This window comes from Tyto alba, unplaced genomic scaffold (assembly GCF_018691265.1).
Source record: "Tyto alba isolate M040663 unplaced genomic scaffold, T.alba_DEE_v4.0 Super-Scaffold_9, whole genome shotgun sequence".
NCBI lineage: Eukaryota > Metazoa > Chordata > Aves > Strigiformes > Tytonidae > Tyto > Tyto alba.
In genome coordinates this window covers 6283616-6303291 of record NW_024881330.1, presented here as the reverse complement: position 1 = coordinate 6303291, position 19676 = coordinate 6283616, and the positions used below count along the sequence as shown (strand labels likewise).

Here is a 19676-nt window from a genome sequence, read left to right as displayed (position 1 = left end):
CTGAAGGCAATATGGTTCCTGCAGAGAACTGTGGGATGGCTGCCAAGTATTTCTGCTAATCCACAAACACACCATTAGTTCCAATACCCTCCTGAGGAGACTTTAGGAAATTATGAACATTTCCCTCTATGAAAAAAAAAAAAAAAAAAAAAAAAAAAAAGGACATTTTGGAGAAAAGGCCTCTCCATAGCTGAGGAACACAGAAGGACCTATATAAATTAAATGCTTCATAGAGTCCTCTCAGACAGAGCCAAGTGACAATGAGTACTACATCTTGGAAAGGTGTTCAGGTACTTAACTCCTATTTGAGGACAAAGGCATCAGTGAACTCAGTGGGAAGTTTAGATGACTAGGTATGGCTCTTCCAGAAAGATGTGACACTCAAAGTTCTTTGCTTGTACAGCTGAACTTGCTGTGCATGATGTCCCTGAAAACACACTTGTCAATCTAGTGCACCATCTTATTTTTGTGTTATAACAAGAAGAATGAAACCACCTGAGGGGTAGTTAACCCCTCAGTAATCAGGGAACAGGCAAGAAGAGCTAAGACTTTGAAAGTCATGAGAAGGGCTTCAAAATTTGGGCACCTTTCTAACACTCAGATAAGTCTCACCAGATCTCCATTCAGAAGCACCCTGTTTGAAGCAAACCCAGTGATATAAGCATTGTTTCAAGTCCTGCATCACTATGCCACTGTCTACTGGTGCAAAACTGAAGCTCTCAAAATACACAGAAACATCCAATATAGAATCTCTCCATGATTATTTCATTTTTCCAGTTGTAGAGTAGGGATAATAATTCTCACCTGCATCTTTGTGAGAGCTGGGAAGGCTTACTGAAGACATGAATCAAGGCTTATGTGCCCAAAAACGTGTTCTCTTTGCCTTCTCCAGCTAATTGCTGATACCTTAGCAGACCCCTGATGAAATGAGCATTTTGCATTTCTTCATTCACCAGTGAGAATATCAGTCATAAATAAAAAGTAATTCAAGCAATCCACATATAAAATGTCAGTGAAAAAAATATGCCTGCCCATGACAAGAAGAAATGGAAAGCTTACCTTTGGACCTGCTGGCCCAGGCAGTCCAAATGTTCCCGGCTGCCCTGGTTCACCCTGCAAGTAGCAGAAATATCAGTGGTAAATGCTAATCTTAAATACATGAGCTGGGATGGCTCAAAACAGTCATTACATACAGCTTTAGAAATGGAAGCTCTTTCTAATATCGACAGTCCTAAGTTCCATTATCCAGAGATCTGAAAGTTTGCCCTGTGCTTTCTCAGAAAAATAAAAGCAGAAAGAGACAAACCAAAAACTGAAGCAGTTATTCATCTGCTCTTCAAACACAACCACCTAAGTAGCAAGAAATGAGTTCCCTAAGTTGTGAACAGCTTGCACTGACTACAATCTACAGACATGGATTCCTTGGAGATAATGTAATGCATTTGTTCTTGAATAGTGACCTTTCAGTGCAATAAACACATCCTATAAGAAATTCTGCAAGTCCAAGTATGTCACTGTCCAATCCCAGACCATGCCATGTATGATGTGATGAAGTTGAATCGGTTCTGGAAGCTATATTGGAAAATTATCAGTTTTCCTGAAGTCAGACAAGTGTGGCACAAAGCAGAAATGGGATGTAAGTAACAGGAAAAAACAAGACCTTTTCTGCTGTGTATCACTACTTTTGTGAATGCCTGCCCTTCCGAAGGGTACTATCCCCAGGTTCCTCCAGTTGCCACCAAAGGACTGCCACAAAGCGACAGTGAATGAGATGATAAAGGTCCACCATTGGGATGCAGATAATTCAAAGGAGTGGTGATCAAGCAGGGGAAAGGAGGGAAAGCTCTAAAAGACACTTATATAAGATACTGGAAAAGGTGCTTGTCGTTTAATGCTTCAACTGTAGTCCTCTTAAAGACAATATTTGGTACGCTGCATTCTTCTTTGAGCTAACCCTGAACCTCTTCCTTTGTTTTGTGCTTTTAGCAGTGTACAAGAGGAGTTCAGGTCCTTGCCTCTGTGACCGAGACACCAATTTCTCTACTCCCTGTCCATTGTAGAAGCACAAGATTGTCCCCTGCCATCTCCACTAGCTGATGACTCTTTGCTAGACTTAAAACAAATGGCCAGGTTTTGCAGCTGCAGCTATTAACCAACGCAGCCGCAGCAGCAGGTCCCAAACCACAGGCTGCCATGACTGCATCTTTTCCCATCTTAATGAATGGTAATTGAGCTGTCCTGGGACCCTCTCAGCATGGCTAATCCATAGGACACCCGCCGTTGCTGCAAATGTAAGAGGGAGAGTGTTAGGGCTCTTAACCTCCTACCCTTTGTTTCTGCCGCTCCTAAAATGGTCATAAAAATCCCCAAGACATGTTCCAATCAATACAGATTGATTTCCACTGCCTGCCTTCCACTGAAAGGCAAGGATTACATGGGAGGAACAAAAAGGCTTACAGCTTCTCCTTTTGCTCCATCCTTCCCAGGAGGGCCAGGTGAGCCCAGAGACCCCTGTAACAACAACAGAATTATCATCAGCACAATATTAATACCCACTGGAAGTGCAGAAAGAACTTGAGTAACGCATCAAGACAAGAATAAGGAATGAGGAAGATCATTTCAAAGTAAACATTTATTATTTACAGTCTCAGGAGGAGCTGCTGCTGACATTAACACACTGTGGCCGATTGATGAGCTGTTAATGAGAAACTAGGCAATCTTGGCCATTTAACTCATTTAAGAATAAATTAATATAAAAGCTCTGCAGCTAATTAGACATATAACCATTGAGTCATCTTAACTTCATCTCCTCTCTGCCTCTTTGTCCACCATTCCATTGTCTCAAAAAGACTGCTGTTTTGTAACTAAATACTATTTTTTTTTTTAACTCCTTGCTTGTACAGCATCCATCCCAAAGCTCAGAAGCCTCTAGGCACAGCTATAATGCACATAAGTAATGAGCCTAAAAGCAAACAGAAAAGAAGCCTTGAAAAACTCAAGCAGTCCTCAGGAACTACCCTGGCCATCAGGAAGCAAGTCTCAGAGCTGTGAACATGTAAAGCCATAGAAAACAAAGAAAGAGAAAACCAGGCACCACTTTTTAAATCTTCCTACTCACCAGGGTGAATGGAACTAAATATATTGAGGCTGGCAGCACCACAGCTAATGGGGATAGCACCGAATGAAGGGAAAAGGCAAGTTTTGCTGCGTGCAGCTGGCAATTTAAAGAACAAATAGAGAATGGAAAGATAATAGACACACAAGAGGCAAGCCAATGTACACAGTGAGGAACCATCTTGGTGTTTTTACTTCTAGGCACTGCAGCACTTTCTGTTTAAGTGTATTGTAAAAAAAGTCTCAAATGAGAAACAGACATGAACACTGCAACCTGTCACTCTGGGCTTTGATTAAATTGAGCTGGTTTGCTGTGTATTACATGGAGGGGGATCTTGTCTTGCAACCCTGAATATTTGCTATTTTAAAAGAGGTAGGAAAAAGTTTAAACTCCTAAGATCCCTCCTGTAAATGTGCTTAAGGCATATCTGACAAATGTGTTCAAAGTAAATGTCAGTTAATAGAGCAAGCTTCGTGCAGGATAGATTTTTTTCTTTGTTTCTAAGATGATGACATAGTAAGCAACTAAAGGCTATTTCAGTCCAAAAGTTATTTATGCTCAGTGCAAGAAAATACATGATAATCTTTGGCCTTTTGTGTCTTATATTGAAGAAACAATGGTGTTTCTGCATGTGAAAGCATTAGCACTGAGCTCTATTCTGTTTCACTCTCTACTCTGTTTTGGAGTTTTACAAAGTTTAGACAAAGTTCATGCCCTTGAGATCTCCACACATTTGTCCAATGTGGATGACCATCATGACTAGGTTTAAAGATTTTAAAGTGCACCCTGCTGAAAAACTAGTACAGCATCAAAGTCTCCTTTACTTACTACCTTGTTAACACAAAACAAGAAAACACAGAGGTAAACCAAAACACTTAGAAGAGGATCTATTTTTATTAGCTTTCCACAATAGCTTTAACTTAACTTTGCACAACATAATTAATAAAAACTCAGACTTACTTTTTCTCCTTTATCCCCTTTCAGCCCAGGAAAGCCAGGAGGACCTTCTTCACCCTAAAACATAAATGGAAAATATACTTCATATGAAATGTCATACAGTTCTGTGGTGTATTTGTGTATTTTAGACAGGATAGTTATCACCTGTTGAGAGTTTATGCCAACTAGTCTGCCTCACTGTAACGATGCTGTTCTCAGTCACCTGTAACTTGCCCATATTTGAACAGGCTTACTTTCAATTTTCTATTCAAGTGTCTTCCTCTGGCTGATCCCTCCTTCCCCCCCTTTTTGTAAATACCATCCAAAACCAGTCTTTTTCAAAGAACAAGATTAGAGCCCTATCCTTGTTAAATAAATTTGAAGTAATTAAAAATTTCACTGAGAAATTCTCCTGTTTCCACATTTCCAAGCACAGGGACTCGAAATTTGGCATGGTCAACTTACTACCATGTCACATTTCCAATGGCATGGAAATTTTATGAAAAACAGAAATGTGGGAATATTTTTGCCTTTACCTGCTCATATTAGTCCAAAATGTAACCTTGGAAGCCACTCCATTCAGACATTATCAATAGGTACTTCTCATAGTTAACAGCTAACTTTACCAAAGATTCAGAGTAAGCTTCATCCAGAGCTCTGTGAATGGAGCAGGATTATGCCCACTGTCATGAGGCACTTGGCTGTGATCCAGCAGCCTGCCTAGGTCTGTCCTGCATGTTCATGCTCCAACTGATGGCATCCAGGTTCCAGCATTGCTGGATATTACAAGAGGTGTTGGGATGAGTCTTTCAATGGACTGTTACCAGTGTCTCTGATACCTGAAACAGTGGACATATCTACATGTGGGAAGTAAAGCCGCTAGCACTGTTGGCAAATGACATTATAAACAGGCAACTTAGAAATGCTCTCAGTCGCTTAGCTTTATCCCCACCTGCTTTTGTAAAAAACTAATAACATAGAAGAATCCCACTGAAAGAACATTAAAGTGGCTAAGCAGTTGATGCATATATTTCTAAGTTGCCTGTATATACATATGGACTACCTACATATTTAGAAAAACTCAGGCCAAAATTAGCCAGTGTCAGTTTTTGTGGTGTTAGTTTCCTGAGTAGTACAGCAGACTTAGATGGATGTATTCCTAGGGCAAGGTTCCAGTCAATGTCAGACAGTGTGACAAAATCCGGTCTTATTTACTTCTAGGTATATTTGGCACTTAAAGGTTATTAAAAGACAGTACCTGGAAAGTATTTGTACTGTATATGCAAATTAAAGTAATTAGATACTTTTATAATCACATTTCTTTCTAACTGAACCTTCATGAAGCACTCTGTCTAGAATTTGCAGTGTAGCTAGTGGTAAAAATCAGATCTGCTGTATTTGAATGGTTCCCTAATGAGATAGAAAACCCATCAAAAAGCAAATGTGATTTTTAAGGAAATAATTTGCTCTAAGAGGTCAATATAACTTGAAGGAGCTGCTGTTCCATGACAAACTGTACTGCATAGGTAGGAGAACAATTTGTGTCTTTTCTGCGCAAAGTAAAGGAATATGGCTAATTAGTTTCTTTCTCCCCTGCTCTCCCCTCCCCCCCCCCCCCCCCCCCCCCCCATGAAGTAGCAACTCCTTGCACAGTTTAACAAATTAATCATATCATCAGTCAATATGTTTGATGCACGGTGCTCTACAGAGACATTCATGCTGGACAGGACCTCGTGAGCTTTCAAGTCCAACCTCCCACTCAAAGCAACATCAACAGTGAATTCAGACCAAATTGTTCAGCATTTATCCAATTTGGTGCTGAAAACCGCCAACAATAAGGTTACTCCTTTCCCTGGATGCAAATGGAAACTTGCCTCCTAAAACAATAGCATCCCAGGAAGAGAAAAGACTTTTCCTTTTACTTTTTTTTTTGTTTGTTTGTTTTTGTTTTTGGTTTTTTTTTTAATTAACTTAAGCAGTGTGATTTTGTCCTTTTGAATTTTAACAGATCTCAAGCAGCTGCCTACAAAGATGTGAAGACCAGAGCAGACCAAGAAGCTGCATGGGCATTTGCAGGAAAGTGCTGTAAACTTTCTCCAACTTGGCGACCATACATACCAGAGATGGATGGTCAGCCTGAACTACCACTCACTGACCAGGGTCACCAAGCAGGGAAGGAGGACTTCAGGGATGCACCGTGCTCAGGGAATATGTGATCCAGCAATGACCAGTAGTACAAGTTACTCACTAAAGGTATTTTCTTCACCTGTTTCTACTGCCATCACCTCTCTCCTGCTGCATAAACTGAAGCACCGGACACCACAGATCAGACACCTGGCACAGAGCTGACCCTTTACTGGAAATAAAGCTACAGGGTTTTACTTGCTGGCAGTACAAATCTTCTAGTATCCACCAGATTTAGTAGTTCTTCCCCAAGGAGAGAACTTCACAGAAGCAACCTAGGCTCTAGAGACAGGTTTAATATCTCCTGAGGAACCACTACTGAACCCCACCAGGCTACAGAATGGAAAGGGCTCCTACTGCTGCTCCTTCCACTGACCCCCCCATGAACCCTGGCCAGCTGCTTTGTATCCCTCACTGAGCAGAAAAATCTGTAAAGCTAAGGGCAGGTTCAACAGAGGTTTGAACCTTAATAAAAACACAATAAGAGATTGTGTTGCCTATGTCAAAATGCTTATGTCCACGAAGTAAAGTGCATAACCTACAGGAGTGAGAGGCAGAAGAGAGCAGGAAGCACAAAAGCATCAGTGCTGCTGTGCTTGCATAGTGCCAAACTAGCTGTGACAGGCAGGGATTGGAAAGCAACCAATAGCTTGCACCCTTAACTCACAGTCAGTTGCCAAAACCCCCACGGAGGATGCAGCTGACTGGAACAGAGTCCTGTTCCCAGAGCAATTTATATCACTAAGCAACTCTTTCTTTTTTTTTTTTTTTTTTTTTTTAAAAAAAAAAAAAAAAAAAACCTACCTAACTTCATGAACTGCATCACAGAACAACCACCTTTTCTTTTCACTCGTCCACCAGATTTTTTTCATGAGGTAAAATCCTAAGCATTGTGCTCAGCATGCTGCTCAGACCTAGGGAAGTGTTAGTGTACCTAAAAGGTGTCTGTTGGCTCCCCATAACCCCTCCAATTAGGTCAACAATAGGGTTAGCAAAAGCGCTCACCTCTCTCTCCAGCACTTGTGGATTGAGGGGCTCTGCCAGTGCATCTATCCTGGAAACCACTTTCTAAATCCAGGGAAAGTTGCAATTAGAGAATGACAAAACTGGCTCAAGAAGAAATCACAGGGGCCTGAAATAACATTGTTCAAGATGAGTTCTTGCTGGGGAGGTTACAGCTCCAGCAATTAAGCTCACAAAAGAAGGCAGCAGATTTTCTTGAGTACTTTCCCCTCTCCAGACTCATGAGCATGCTGTTTTTTTGTTATCCACTGGAAAGCCAGACACTATGTTTAGTTTCATCCCCTGTGCTGCACAGCCAGCGGCCTTTAATCGAACATTTCCAACAAAGTTAGCAAGAGAATAAACGCCTTCATTAGCTCACCATTGACAAAATATTTGTCAAAAGAATCTAGATTTGGCAAGCTGCCATCTGATCTAAAGCAACCAGACTTTTCTTGCGATATGGCTGTGAACTGCATTTGGTCACATGCAAGCAGATACTGCCAAACAAGAGAGGACAGGCAGGTACTGCAAACACTGGAGTTATATATTGACACAGACTGTGAACATGCAGAGGTTATGTAGTGCACAGCTAGCTACTTATTTCTACAAACACCCTTTTCTGCTTTTCAGTAGTTCTTCTACAATTATTTACTTGAATTACAGCGATGCCTCATTTGTTCCCTGCTTGGGTCACTCTGCTGGACACTATGAATAAATATTAAATGACAGTCACTGTGCCCCAAAGCTCAGTTTAAATCTGCAAGCAATGTGTAAATGTAATACAGAAAAAACAGAGACAGAGAGGACAGGCTGGTGAAATAGCTGCCAAGCAGACACGTCTGCAAGTGTGCTGGGCTGAAGGATCCAGGCACCGCAGTGGGAAAACAGGCAGGCTTTGGCAGCTGGCATCAAGCCCTGGGGAAGAAAAACTTATGGCATTCCTTGCACCAAGGCCGAACCTGGTTGTGACACTTAGAAGGATAAAAATAATACTATATACCCACAGGCTGGCTGCATTCCCACCTTCAACACAATGACATTCTGGTGGTGACATGTAAACCACACCTATCTATTTATGCCACACATTTCTACTGTCACCCATCTACTTTGTGGATATCTGAACCTTGAAGGCATGTCCCTTACTGGAGAAACATTTGGACCAGAATAGGAAGGTAACAAGGACCAGGCCCTCCAGGGAACTGGGAAGAAGCAGCAAAGGCAGAAGAGACTATTGTTAAGGAAGGCAACAGAGTACAATTTCTAAGGCAGCTTCCTTTAGGCTTAGCCTACACATACTGGAGTAGTTTTATGCTGTAGGTAGGGTGACCTATTGCTTTCTTGGTCAATAGTTTTGTAGACAAAAACTTGAATGTGTAGGTAGTTGTACCCGTGAGGAAGTGCACTAACAAATGTGGCAGCTTGGTTTAGGAAGTTCCTAAAATACTGAATACTGCAAGCTCTGAGGATATAGCACTAGGCAAATCACTCGGAAAACTCCATCTTTCATTCCCCAAAGAACTGATATAAATTCTGCAAGAAAATTAGGAAGGTTTCCTGAGCCATACTAAAGCTAAAAGTTTAGGCAGAATTCAGTAACAAGGATAGAATTTTGAATTTGCTTGTATTTACATTTTAATTGTTCAGAGCCACACAAAGGATACAGAGCAAGACTGAAGCACTACTACTGTCCTTCCTGGGGGGGGGTCTCAAATCAGGGCTTACATGGGCACATAATGTGTCCAGATGCAATGGACAAAAGGAGATGCTACATCATGAGGAAATTCAGAGCACAGGCAAATCTCAGCTGCTGCAGAGTACCAGGCTGATGAAGAATAAAGATACTCCCATTGTCTTCAAGGGTATCTTCCATTAAAAATACAGACGTGAGCTGAGGAAGTATAGACACACCCAAATAGGTTCCCCTACCAGCTTGTGTACATCAGCTGTTATTCTATTTCAACATTTAGGCAACAATGACTTCCTGGTACAACAGCATCACATGGATTTTCCAGATCACACCAGGCATAGGTTAGTGATCCCTCCATCATCATGAAGATTGGGATTTTTTTTTAAATCTTCCATGACATGCTCACCATATGCACATATAGTTTAATCTATTGCATATCATCCAACAACTCACCTCACTTGGGTTATATTGAGCCTCACTACCCCTCAGAATTGCTTGAACATTATATAATTTGATTACAGATCATATACATCTACAACCCATGTAGATCTTCAGATGGCTGAATGGAGATAACTATGAAATTACAAAGTAGATAACCGTAATTCCTAGATGATATGATTCCTCAGAGTGGGAACAACCAATACAGGGATTTTGCCATATCCAGCCTCATAGCAGAATTTCTCTGAAAAGAAAGAGACCTTAAATGGAGAAGGAAGGGATCTGCAGGTACATGGAAAGATACAGAAATACAACAGTTCATTATTACCCGCTCCTAGACAGAAATCAAAAGCACAAAGGAATAATCCCTCAGTGATGGTTTTAAAAAATCTACTCAAGTTTAACTGCTTTTCTTTCCTCCACTTGCAGATCCTCAAGCAGCTGCCAAGTTTACAAATATTTCTTCCAACTTGAGAACAGCTGTGGCCTATAATCACATATTTTATTTCAAACTCTGGGTTGTGGCCTACATTAATGGAAATGAGAGCAAACTAAACAAGAAAATAATGAGAAAAAAATCAGTCCAAAACACATGGTTAGATTCTCATTTTCCTGTCAAATTTGAGTAAATCACTGGACTTTTCCTTCAGCTTACAAAGCAGATGACAGAAGATAGATCATTCTAAAATCAATTCTATACATTTTCTTTATTTTCTCTTCCAACCTAGTCTACACCTAACACATAAGTGCCACTTTTCTAATCCTAAAGTGAAATAAAAATTTCTAACTCTATCACAAAGCATCAATACAGGTGTCATTGAGAGACCTTCAAAAATCTGCCAAGCAGAACCCCATGAATCACACACTCAGCATATTGACAGCTGCAGAAACAGGGGATCTATATCCAAGGTAGGAGACAAAATAGCATGAGCTGAAGAGAAGCAGAACAAAAGCTGCAAGATGAACTTGAAACAGAAGCAAAATTGAACTGCACACTGTTACCACTTCACCATTAGCACAACCCTCCCTCTTTTGTTAATGAACTTAAGCATCCTTGTGAAATGGGAAGTAAGTATAGCAACTGTAATACTTTCATCTCACGAGGGTGACAAGTCAGATGTACAATTGAGCAGAAGACATATGGAAGGCCACAGAGTCTGGGACAAACATAGAAACTCACTCCAGATTTTCTGTGTCAGTGTCCTAACTATAAGTTCACTCTTTCTCTCTCCTGGCTCTTTGGCCTGCATTTAACTTGGCAACCTGATATTCACAAATAATAAACTAGAAGTCCATGGGTAGATGGCATATTGCTGATGCATGGTTACACACTGAAATGTTTTCACTGTTTGATGAGAAAAATAAAGGATGAGGACAGAAGAAACGTAGCAAGTTGAATGTGGTCTTCAGGTTCAAATGCCCAAGAACACTTCTAAGACACTGCAAGGCCTGGAAGGATGTAACATCTTTTTTTTCTAGGTTTTTCCATTCAGGAGCTACCAATTTGTGGAGGCTGAACTGAAAGATTTCACAACTTTGTCTCCAGCAGCCATACAAAACAAATATTTTCTTGAAAAATATTGTAAATTTTGTGTTTGTCTTTCTTCAGAATGTCAAGGCAAAGACAAAAGTTTAATTAAAACCAGGGATGATCTGCAGAACAATTGAGAGACAGAGCATCAGTAGATATATGTCACCCAGCTCCATTTTCAAAAGATGCTGACCAGACAAGCAGCACAAATGACTGCCATTCTCCAGTGCACATATGCAGGATTCTATTAGCTTAATGATGCTAAAATCCTATTAATATCTTGGCAAATTTGACACCAAACCTGGCATTATCTTCTGTTTCCACAAGAAATAAGACCTAAATCTCAACTTGGAGTTTACTTTAATTCATTCTAAGAAAGGAAAAAAAAAAATATTTTCTGCTGGGTCTCTGTATGATATTCTGATTTAATAAACAGAAAGGTCACATGGACATGATACACAGGGGTCAACAGAAGTTGTAGGTTTGGCTAGTCTATCAGGAAACCCATCACAGTACGCAAACAGCTGTTTAAAAGAGAGCTACAGGTATTTTTTTTGTACTGCAAAAATGTAAAAGATTTTATTTAATGCATTTCATACAAGTCAGTTGTCCCCAAAAGGTACATACTTCCCCGGGAGAATTTCATGAAACCTTATCTTTCAAGGGTCTCTGAAACCTTGAACAATATCACGAACATCATGGACACTATGATGAGTCCACAAGAGTCTTTCTGACTCTTCATCATATGACTCTAGTCATTGAATGTTCTTCTGGGGAGAGCAGGTGCACTATTTTTCAGGGATACCAAGATATATCTTTCTCTGAAGAAATCAGATACTCCAACTTGGCATCAAAATAGGTAAAACAACAGCTGTGTAGAAGTTAATTTGACACATGGTCACTCATAAACCTGGCACTGCAGAAGCAAAGATGCATCAGAGTTCACTGATTTGGTAACCAGGTACACCCCGATCAAGGTCACCGTAGAGTTCAGAATAGACTGGAAACATCCAAAAGACTTCAAAGCTGTCATTGGTGCGCAAGGTCATGTTCATTAGCTTCATACTAGTTGCATCCCCACCACGATATACTCTCTCTCACTATATAAGGAATTTCTGAAAGACTGAGGCAGTCAGTCACCTTTGACAACTGTTCAACTGTTGCTTCACCTATAAAGTCAAGACTGAACCAAGTGCAGTACTTATTTGAAGAAAGCCTCTACCTCTGCACAGAGCATAGGAGAGAGCTGTTGTGTTTGAAATACGTCTGTTCAACAGCTAGAAGAACTTCTCAATCAGTTGCCGAAATCTTCAAATCAAGAAACAGACAAATTGTTTGCAGACTTATTTATGACTGAACATATGGAATAGAATATAATTGGAATCATTTGGTACCACAATCTCTCTACACAGAGGAACAATCTAAGAAATAAACTGGACTGCAATGGGTTAGATTCCCAGAAGTGGGACCAGTGATCCCTGAAATTACAGTTTTTCTTGTTTGCATGACTGGGGCTAGAGGGTTCTCAATTGAAGATATATTTGTCAGACACTTTGAAATGTGAAAAACATAACAGCTCTGCTCCAAAAATTTCCTTGTCTTGAAGTACAAGTTGATGTTCCTTGCTGGCATGTGCCACATCTCAGGACCAGACAAAAAGCTTGCCCAGTGCTAGAGGGGATGTGTTCACTGAAGTAGAAAAATAACCCAGTCATGTATCATGAAATTGGTTAATTTATGTCCTTATATCTTTAAATAGCACACAGAAAATAGTTCTGGTCTTGTGGATGATTTGTCATGTACTCCTTGAAATTTTGTCTTGTGAGAAAAATCTCTTAATTCCTTTTGCTCCTCTGCTAGGAAGTCCCTGATGCTTCAGATCTCCACACAGCCCTCAAAAATTTCAGTAGCTCTGAGAAGACCATGTTAGGGCAGAAGAGTACTGTGGTGGGGTACTCCAAACTCTAGTGACAAACTGCTCTTAGCCATCTGCTGCTACCGTGAAGCTCAAGGGCAGCCTTGGCTGCAGTGACCATGAAATGTTAGAGATCAAGATCTTCAGGGCAGAGAGGAGGGTGCACAGCAAGCTCACAGTCCTGGACTTCATAAGAGCAGTCTTGGGCCTCTTTGGGTATCTGCTTGGAAGAGTAGCATAGGATTAAGACCTGGAGGCAAGAGGGGGCCAAGAAAGCTGGTTAATATTCAAGGATTACCTCCTCCAAGCTCAGGAGTGGTGCATCTTGGTAAAAAAATCCAGAAGGTCTGCAAAGACAAAGAGCTCCTGGACAAGCTTAGGGGAGGGATGCCATGAAGAAACCTTGACAGGCTTGAGAGGTGGGCCCATGCAAACCTGATGAATTTCAACAAGGCCAATTGCAAGGTCCTGCACATGGGTCAAGGAAATTCCAAACAGAAATACAGGCTGGGCAGAGAATGGATTGAGAGAAGACCTACTAAGGAGGGCTTGGGAGTACTGGTAGATGACAAGCTGGACATAAGCCAGAAATATGTGCTCGCAGCCCAGAAAGTCAACTGTATTCTTGGCTGCATCAAGAGAAGTGACAGAAGCTGAAGGGAGGTGAATTTCCCTCTCTACTCTGCTCTTGTGAGATGCCACCTGGGGTACTGTGTCCAGCTCTGAGGCTCCCAACATAACAAGGACATAGACCTGTTGGAGCAGGTCCAGAGGAGGCCACAAAGATGATCAGGGGTCTGCAGCACCTTCCTTATGAGAACAGGATGAGAGAGTTGGGGTTGTTCAGCCTGGAGAACAGAAGGCTCTTGGGAGACCTTATAGCAGCCTTCTAGTACTTAAAGGGGGCCTACAGGAAAGACGGGGAAGGTTTCTTTAGCAGGGAATTGAAGGATAGGATGAGGGGTAATGGTTTTAAACTGAAAGAGGGTAAATTGAGATTAGATACTATGAAGAAATTCTTTACTGTGAGGATGGTGAAACACTGGAACAAGTTGCCCTGAAAGCCTGTGGATAACCCCTCCCTTGGAAGCATTCAAGGCCAGGTTGGATGGGTCTTTGAGCAACCTGGTCTTGTGGAAGGTGTCCCTGCCCATGTCAGGGGGTTTAGAACTAGATGGTCTTTAAGGTCCCTTCCAACCCAAACCATTCTATGATTCTATTGATGTTCAACATTCACCCCTTAGTCTATTCCAGCACCTCACTGAAATACTTAGAAACCTTTTCTTCAAGTTTAAACACGTCATCTAGTTCACAATTTCTCTCCTCCTTGCAGAGTCCATTCCTTTGAATCTCTCCCTGCTGGTTAAATTTGCAAAATCATTCATCATTCTTCTCATTGCTCTCTGAAGTGGGCAACATCTCTCTACATACCTCTTTAAATGCCATACCCAAACTAGGACATCATCCTGCCTGAAGTCTTATCACCATCTACTTATAACTTGCAGTTATATGCCTCTACTAACTGCCAAATATACCTGAGGCTGCTCAGTCAAGTCTTTGCCAAGAATATAAATCATTTTGGTCCAACCAGACATATTTGTTTATAAAGTGATACTGCTCCCTATGTCTTTTATATCTCAGAGTGCATTACAAAGGTCATAATTATTCTTCCCATTTTACTTAGGGGAGCACTGAGGTACAAGAAAGGGAAGAGCTAAGGCCAAGATCCCCTATGAAGCCAATTATATAGAGCCAAAACTATAAACTGAGTCTCCAGAGGCCCAAGCCCACTCACAACACCGAACGCATCAGATTCTCTTAAAATAATAACTAACGGTCTACTCACTATTTCACCAGGAAAATAAACATTTGCCATGAAAAAAGCCATCACATTTTCCTTATCTGGCATTTGCTAAAATGTGCATGTTCATTACCCAGCAGGGTCTGACACACAAATCACCATCTTTCTGTCAAATCCAGAGACAACATGTCTTGTGGACTTTGGGAGACAAAATCTCAAGGTAGTGCTTAAAGAAGAAGGGTCGCAGACCCAAAAGGGGAAATTAAAGATGTCCAGGGATGTATTTGGGCAAGTAAAGAACAGCATGAAACACAGTGCTGCCATAGTCTCAGCTGCCCTCACCTGCACGTCCAGAGAGACCATGAACAGGGCACCTGCACCTTCTCAGCCATGAACAAGGAAACTCAGCTTGGCAACAGCTTTGATCAGTGGAAAGGAGAAAATCTGGGTTCTTAACTAGATAGATGTGAAAACACGTAGCAGGGGGAGGGGCAGGGATTGCTTAAAATGCCTTTGCTAGACCAGTGATAGCAACTTGCTTTGTTTAATGCTTCAGCTCTCTGTGATTCATTAGGCTACAAGATCCGTTTCAGAGAGTATGCTCCAGACTGCTAGGAAAACTTTTTTATTTTCCACCTAACGGGCAGCTAATCCATATCTATCAACTGCAATATTGCTCTCGAGATCATCCTGTATTAAAACAACAGTTATCAATGACAGAATCAAAGCAATCTGTTTCCCCCCACCCCCTGCCCAGCTCTTCTATCAGAAGCAGTACAAAGTTGGCAAATCTTCCCCATGTGCTTCCTTTTCACACTGCCAGTGGATCTTGGCAGAGAAATCCACTAAAGAAGCAAGTGTTGGATACTTTGAAAACTTTTGATTGCCAGTAGATGTCATTATATACCAGCAATGTACCTGCCAGACAAGGGCCAATGCTGAAAAGAAATAAATGTTCTCTAAGTTTATGTAAGGAAAAAAACCCCAAGTTACTAGTATTCTTGCACTGCTGAGAATTAAGCTGTCACGATGCACAATTAGTATGTGATCTGGCTTCGAGTCGTTTATTGCAATCTGCAGCTGTTATTCTGGGTCACAGAAAACCACAGAATTTATCTAAAACCCTCTAATTATTGTTAAGATAAAGAGCTCCATCAAACCATGGTTATTTAGCTGTGCAAAATGTACTTTAACTACAGTTAAGAGAACTCAAAAATACTCAACAAGCAGACTCAAATTGCCTGCATATACAAGAGGATTCAGAACATACTCAGAGTATTAAGGCAGATGATAACATTAATACACCTCACCTTTTAATCAGAAGATTCAGAAAATAAATGACAGATACAAATGACACCAGTGAGCTGCATGACAGCCTTATGAAGTAGATGAGGCATTATTATACAGATGTTTAAGTGCTGGACTGAGAAGTTAAGTGCTGAGTGACCTTAACCAAATGAAGTCAAGAACTAAGAATGGTTCCTGAGAGAGATGATTTCCAGCACAAAAAATAATAATAAAAAAACCTGCAGATATTGCACTTTCACTTTTCATTGCTAGGTCAGTTTGAGCTATGCTCACATTATTTTTTATTCTGCAATAAAGTAAAAAGATCTAAGTGCTAAGAAGCAAACCCCGAGGAGGCAATATTTCCACTGTCTCCAAGGAACACCAATTACTGTGCGGTTGGGGTATGTTTTTATTTTCAAATTTCAAACTCAATAGTATCTCTAAACTTGGAGATATTTTCCCATCTTGTTACTGTCAAGATGTGCTGGTTGAAAGAGCACTGCCTACTGACCTGGATGCTCATGCACAAAGGTTCCTGCTGCTTACTCAGACTCTCAGAGACACCTTTCAGCTCACCAGCCCTGGGTAAACTGGGTGGCATTTAAGTTTTGGGACTTGGTGACAGTGTCTGAACACCACAGCAGCCCAAAGAAGGCCTGTAACCTTCCCTGCACCAGCCTCAAGGTTTCAGCAGTGAAAGACCAAACACGTAATCTTCTGGAGTGATAATTAGTTTTATTTGGAAGTTGTAGGATTAAGGACTAATTCTTAGTTTGTGCAAGATCAGGCTTCACATCATGTAAATTCTCAGAGAGTCCTGATTCTAGGAGATCAGACAGTTGTTCCCCCTCCTTTGTTTTGAAGCTTCTTTTAAGCAGAGGCTCTCAACTTTGGCCCTTGATTGAACTATACTGCAGCAGCCTGGCCATATATCTTGCTAATCATGACCCTGACTTGCAGAATCACCTTTGTGGCTTGGACTTAGACTTGCTTCATGATCATGGACAAGTCTGGTAATCTGGACTCTCAGTTGAACCTGGATACCATCACTGACGCATCCTGCTCTCTTGCTGCCCTGCCAGCCATGGTATTGCTCCCAGCTCCATTTCACTTGGGGTACAGCTGGTCCTTGCTGCACTCTGACACTCAGAGATCTGACTCTCAAACATTATTATAGCTCTGTGTGTCTAAAATACCACTTCCACCCTGAACCTTACCTGCAAGCAAGTTGAGCCCTTGTGGTCCCAAAATGCATCCTTTAAAAATATCCAAGCAAAAGCTTTCCTCTTTCATCAAACCAGCATGCAATATCAAGACTCCAACTATACCTGCATCACCTTTTGCAGGAAGAACTGCACTCATTTTCTTGTACCTCACGTTACTGGATGCTAGCCAGCCCCTACACAGAGGCACTGTACTCATGCTAATTTGGTAAATCCTGCTGAAAGCAGAGCACTGGGGGAAAAGTTACATGGCCTTCAGGTCAGACCTTTCTTGCATTCAGGTGCCTCAGGGCAAAGCCAGAGAGCAAAGGGCTCTGTGGATAGACTGTATCTAGCAGAGTAGATTTCCACAGCTTTTCTAGAAGCCCTAAGAATAACTCCAATTTGGAAGATGAGAGAAGGGGAAGCAAAGCTTTGTTTGAATGATCTAGCAGGCAACATATACAAAGCCTGGAGGGAAAGAGGTTTTCCAGCTTCATTTTACAGGAACAAAGACTAATTGCTCTGCCCAAGGTCAACAAATCTCTTGGAGCTAAGTTTTAAGCCTGGATCTCCTGCAGCCTAGCCCAGAGACTTAACTATCTGCCTGCTTTTCTTCTCTATGCTTGGTCTTGCAGTCACTGCATCTCTAATAAGGCAAACCACTTCAGATATTTTATTCTCATTAGAAATCCTATAATAAGCCTTCTGCATCTTTATCAGAGCAAGTCATTAACAGGAAAAAACAACATTGTTAAGAGAATATAGACTTAATCTGCTAAAGTTGTTTCTCATATTCATTGTTGCTTGTGTGATTATTAGCATGAAGAGAAACAGATAAAGCATGAAGAGAAAGCTCCAACATTCTTGGAAACACATTAGTAAATGAAGTCCCAGTATAAACCATAATGCAACTTTCATCCACCGCCTCTGCAGAAGGTGGGTGCTCCTGGTTAGTTTTCTCCTCCAACAGATTGGTTGCCTGTGGAAAATCACAGCAGTGATCACTCGACCCAATAGTTTAATGACATCTTTCTGGTATTTCCTACACTTCAACAACTACAGACAATGTTGGCCCAAGCCCTGAGTGGATTATGGAAACTTATGTCCCCATCTGGGTAATGAAGGTGTTAGGAATATTCAGGAGTTGTACAAAAGTCTAAGAACAGCTACCAGCAGTCATGCCAAAGGTCTAGCTAGCTCCTACCCCATCTGCAGCAGTGATTTTATGGGAGACTTACCTCTCACCTACTGTACTGGTATCACCAATCACAGTTTGCAGAGACTTGTTGATGTCCTGAAGCAGAGATAATGTCTTTGTACTGACTAGATGTTTATACATATGTTTCTTTATTTAAGACATATGTGCTTATTTAAACACACAAAATTTTTACCTCCAGAGCAGACTGTGAAGAGCTCCAATACCTACTGTATGAAAAGTAGCCTCATTTTGTTAATTTTAAACTTGCCATCAGCTAGTTTGATCTGCTCCCCTTAGCTTTTACAACAGAAGAAACAGTGAAAATAATTTCCTACTGATATCTCCATACCACTCAAAGTTTGACAGATTTTCATCATATCCTCTCCAAAGTCATCACTTTTCCAAGCACCTTCTCACCACCATTGGCCTTTAGGATGCTAAATGGCTCAGCACCACTGCATAATACTCTACTTTGCAGGACAAGGGTGTCAGTTCTTGAAAGCCTCTAAGCTTTCTAAATCAGCTACTGGAATAATCTCCCCAGGGAAGTGGTGGATTCCCCAACATTGGACACTTTTAAGATTCAGGTGGACAGGGTGCTGGTCCATCTTGTCTAAACTGTGCTTTTGCCAAGAAATTTTGGACCAGATGCTCCCTGAGGTCCCTTCCAACCTCCTATTCTATGATTCTATGAAGTTAAACTTTATATGGAAGCACTAGAAGGGCAGGCCAGCTCATGATGTGGATGGCTGTGCCCCAGGAATGCAGACCTCAAACCTTACAGAACCTCCCTTGTCAAACTTGATTACCCTGACTTTGATCAAGAGTCACTGAAACTCCGTCTTGCTTGAATCACTCAGTAATGTTCTACAGCTGTGCCTTCTGTCCTCACTTCTCTCCTGCACCTACTCCTCTTGGATCAACAGAGATTTGAAGATTTGAGTTATAACCTTTGAAGGACCAAGCCATCTGGTCTAGCAAATATCCATTTGAATAACCTTCAGAATAAAGCCAAAACATTGCCCTTCATGGTGATCATGTTATAGAATTGGATATTTGCCCATGTTTAATAACCAGTTCAATAACATAAGAATGTGCAAAACAAGTGAATGAACACACAGTAAAGGGACACAGATTTATGAGCAGAAATATGACAAACTACATTTAATACCATAGAGATTAAACACTCCAAGGGCTGAAAGATGATAGTCTAGAGTGGAAATTTAAGATCTAATATGGAGCAGTAGCAGCTGAATCACACCTACCTAGGAAATCCACCTAAGAGCAGTTTACAAGAGATACAATGTTACCTGTAGATACAATATTATTTTTTTATAACTATGCACAATTACTTGGTCTGCATATGCATGT

At 41.1% G+C, this 19676-nt stretch overlaps 1 protein-coding gene across 3 annotated transcripts in view; it reads right to left on the bottom strand.

The window, feature by feature from the left end:
• COL22A1 (collagen type XXII alpha 1 chain) overlaps nucleotides 1–19676 on the bottom strand; it is a 283818-nt gene that overhangs the window by 107451 nt on the left and 156691 nt on the right. For all 3 annotated transcript variants that reach the window (XM_042785800.1, XM_042785801.1, XM_042785802.1), the window contains 3 exons: nucleotides 4076–4129; nucleotides 2458–2511; nucleotides 1060–1113 (listed from right to left, as the gene is read on the bottom strand). In XM_042785800.1, the coding sequence (XP_042641734.1) occupies nucleotides 1060–1113; nucleotides 2458–2511; nucleotides 4076–4129 (162 nt within the window). The remainder of the gene's footprint in view (nucleotides 1–1059; nucleotides 1114–2457; nucleotides 2512–4075; nucleotides 4130–19676) is intronic.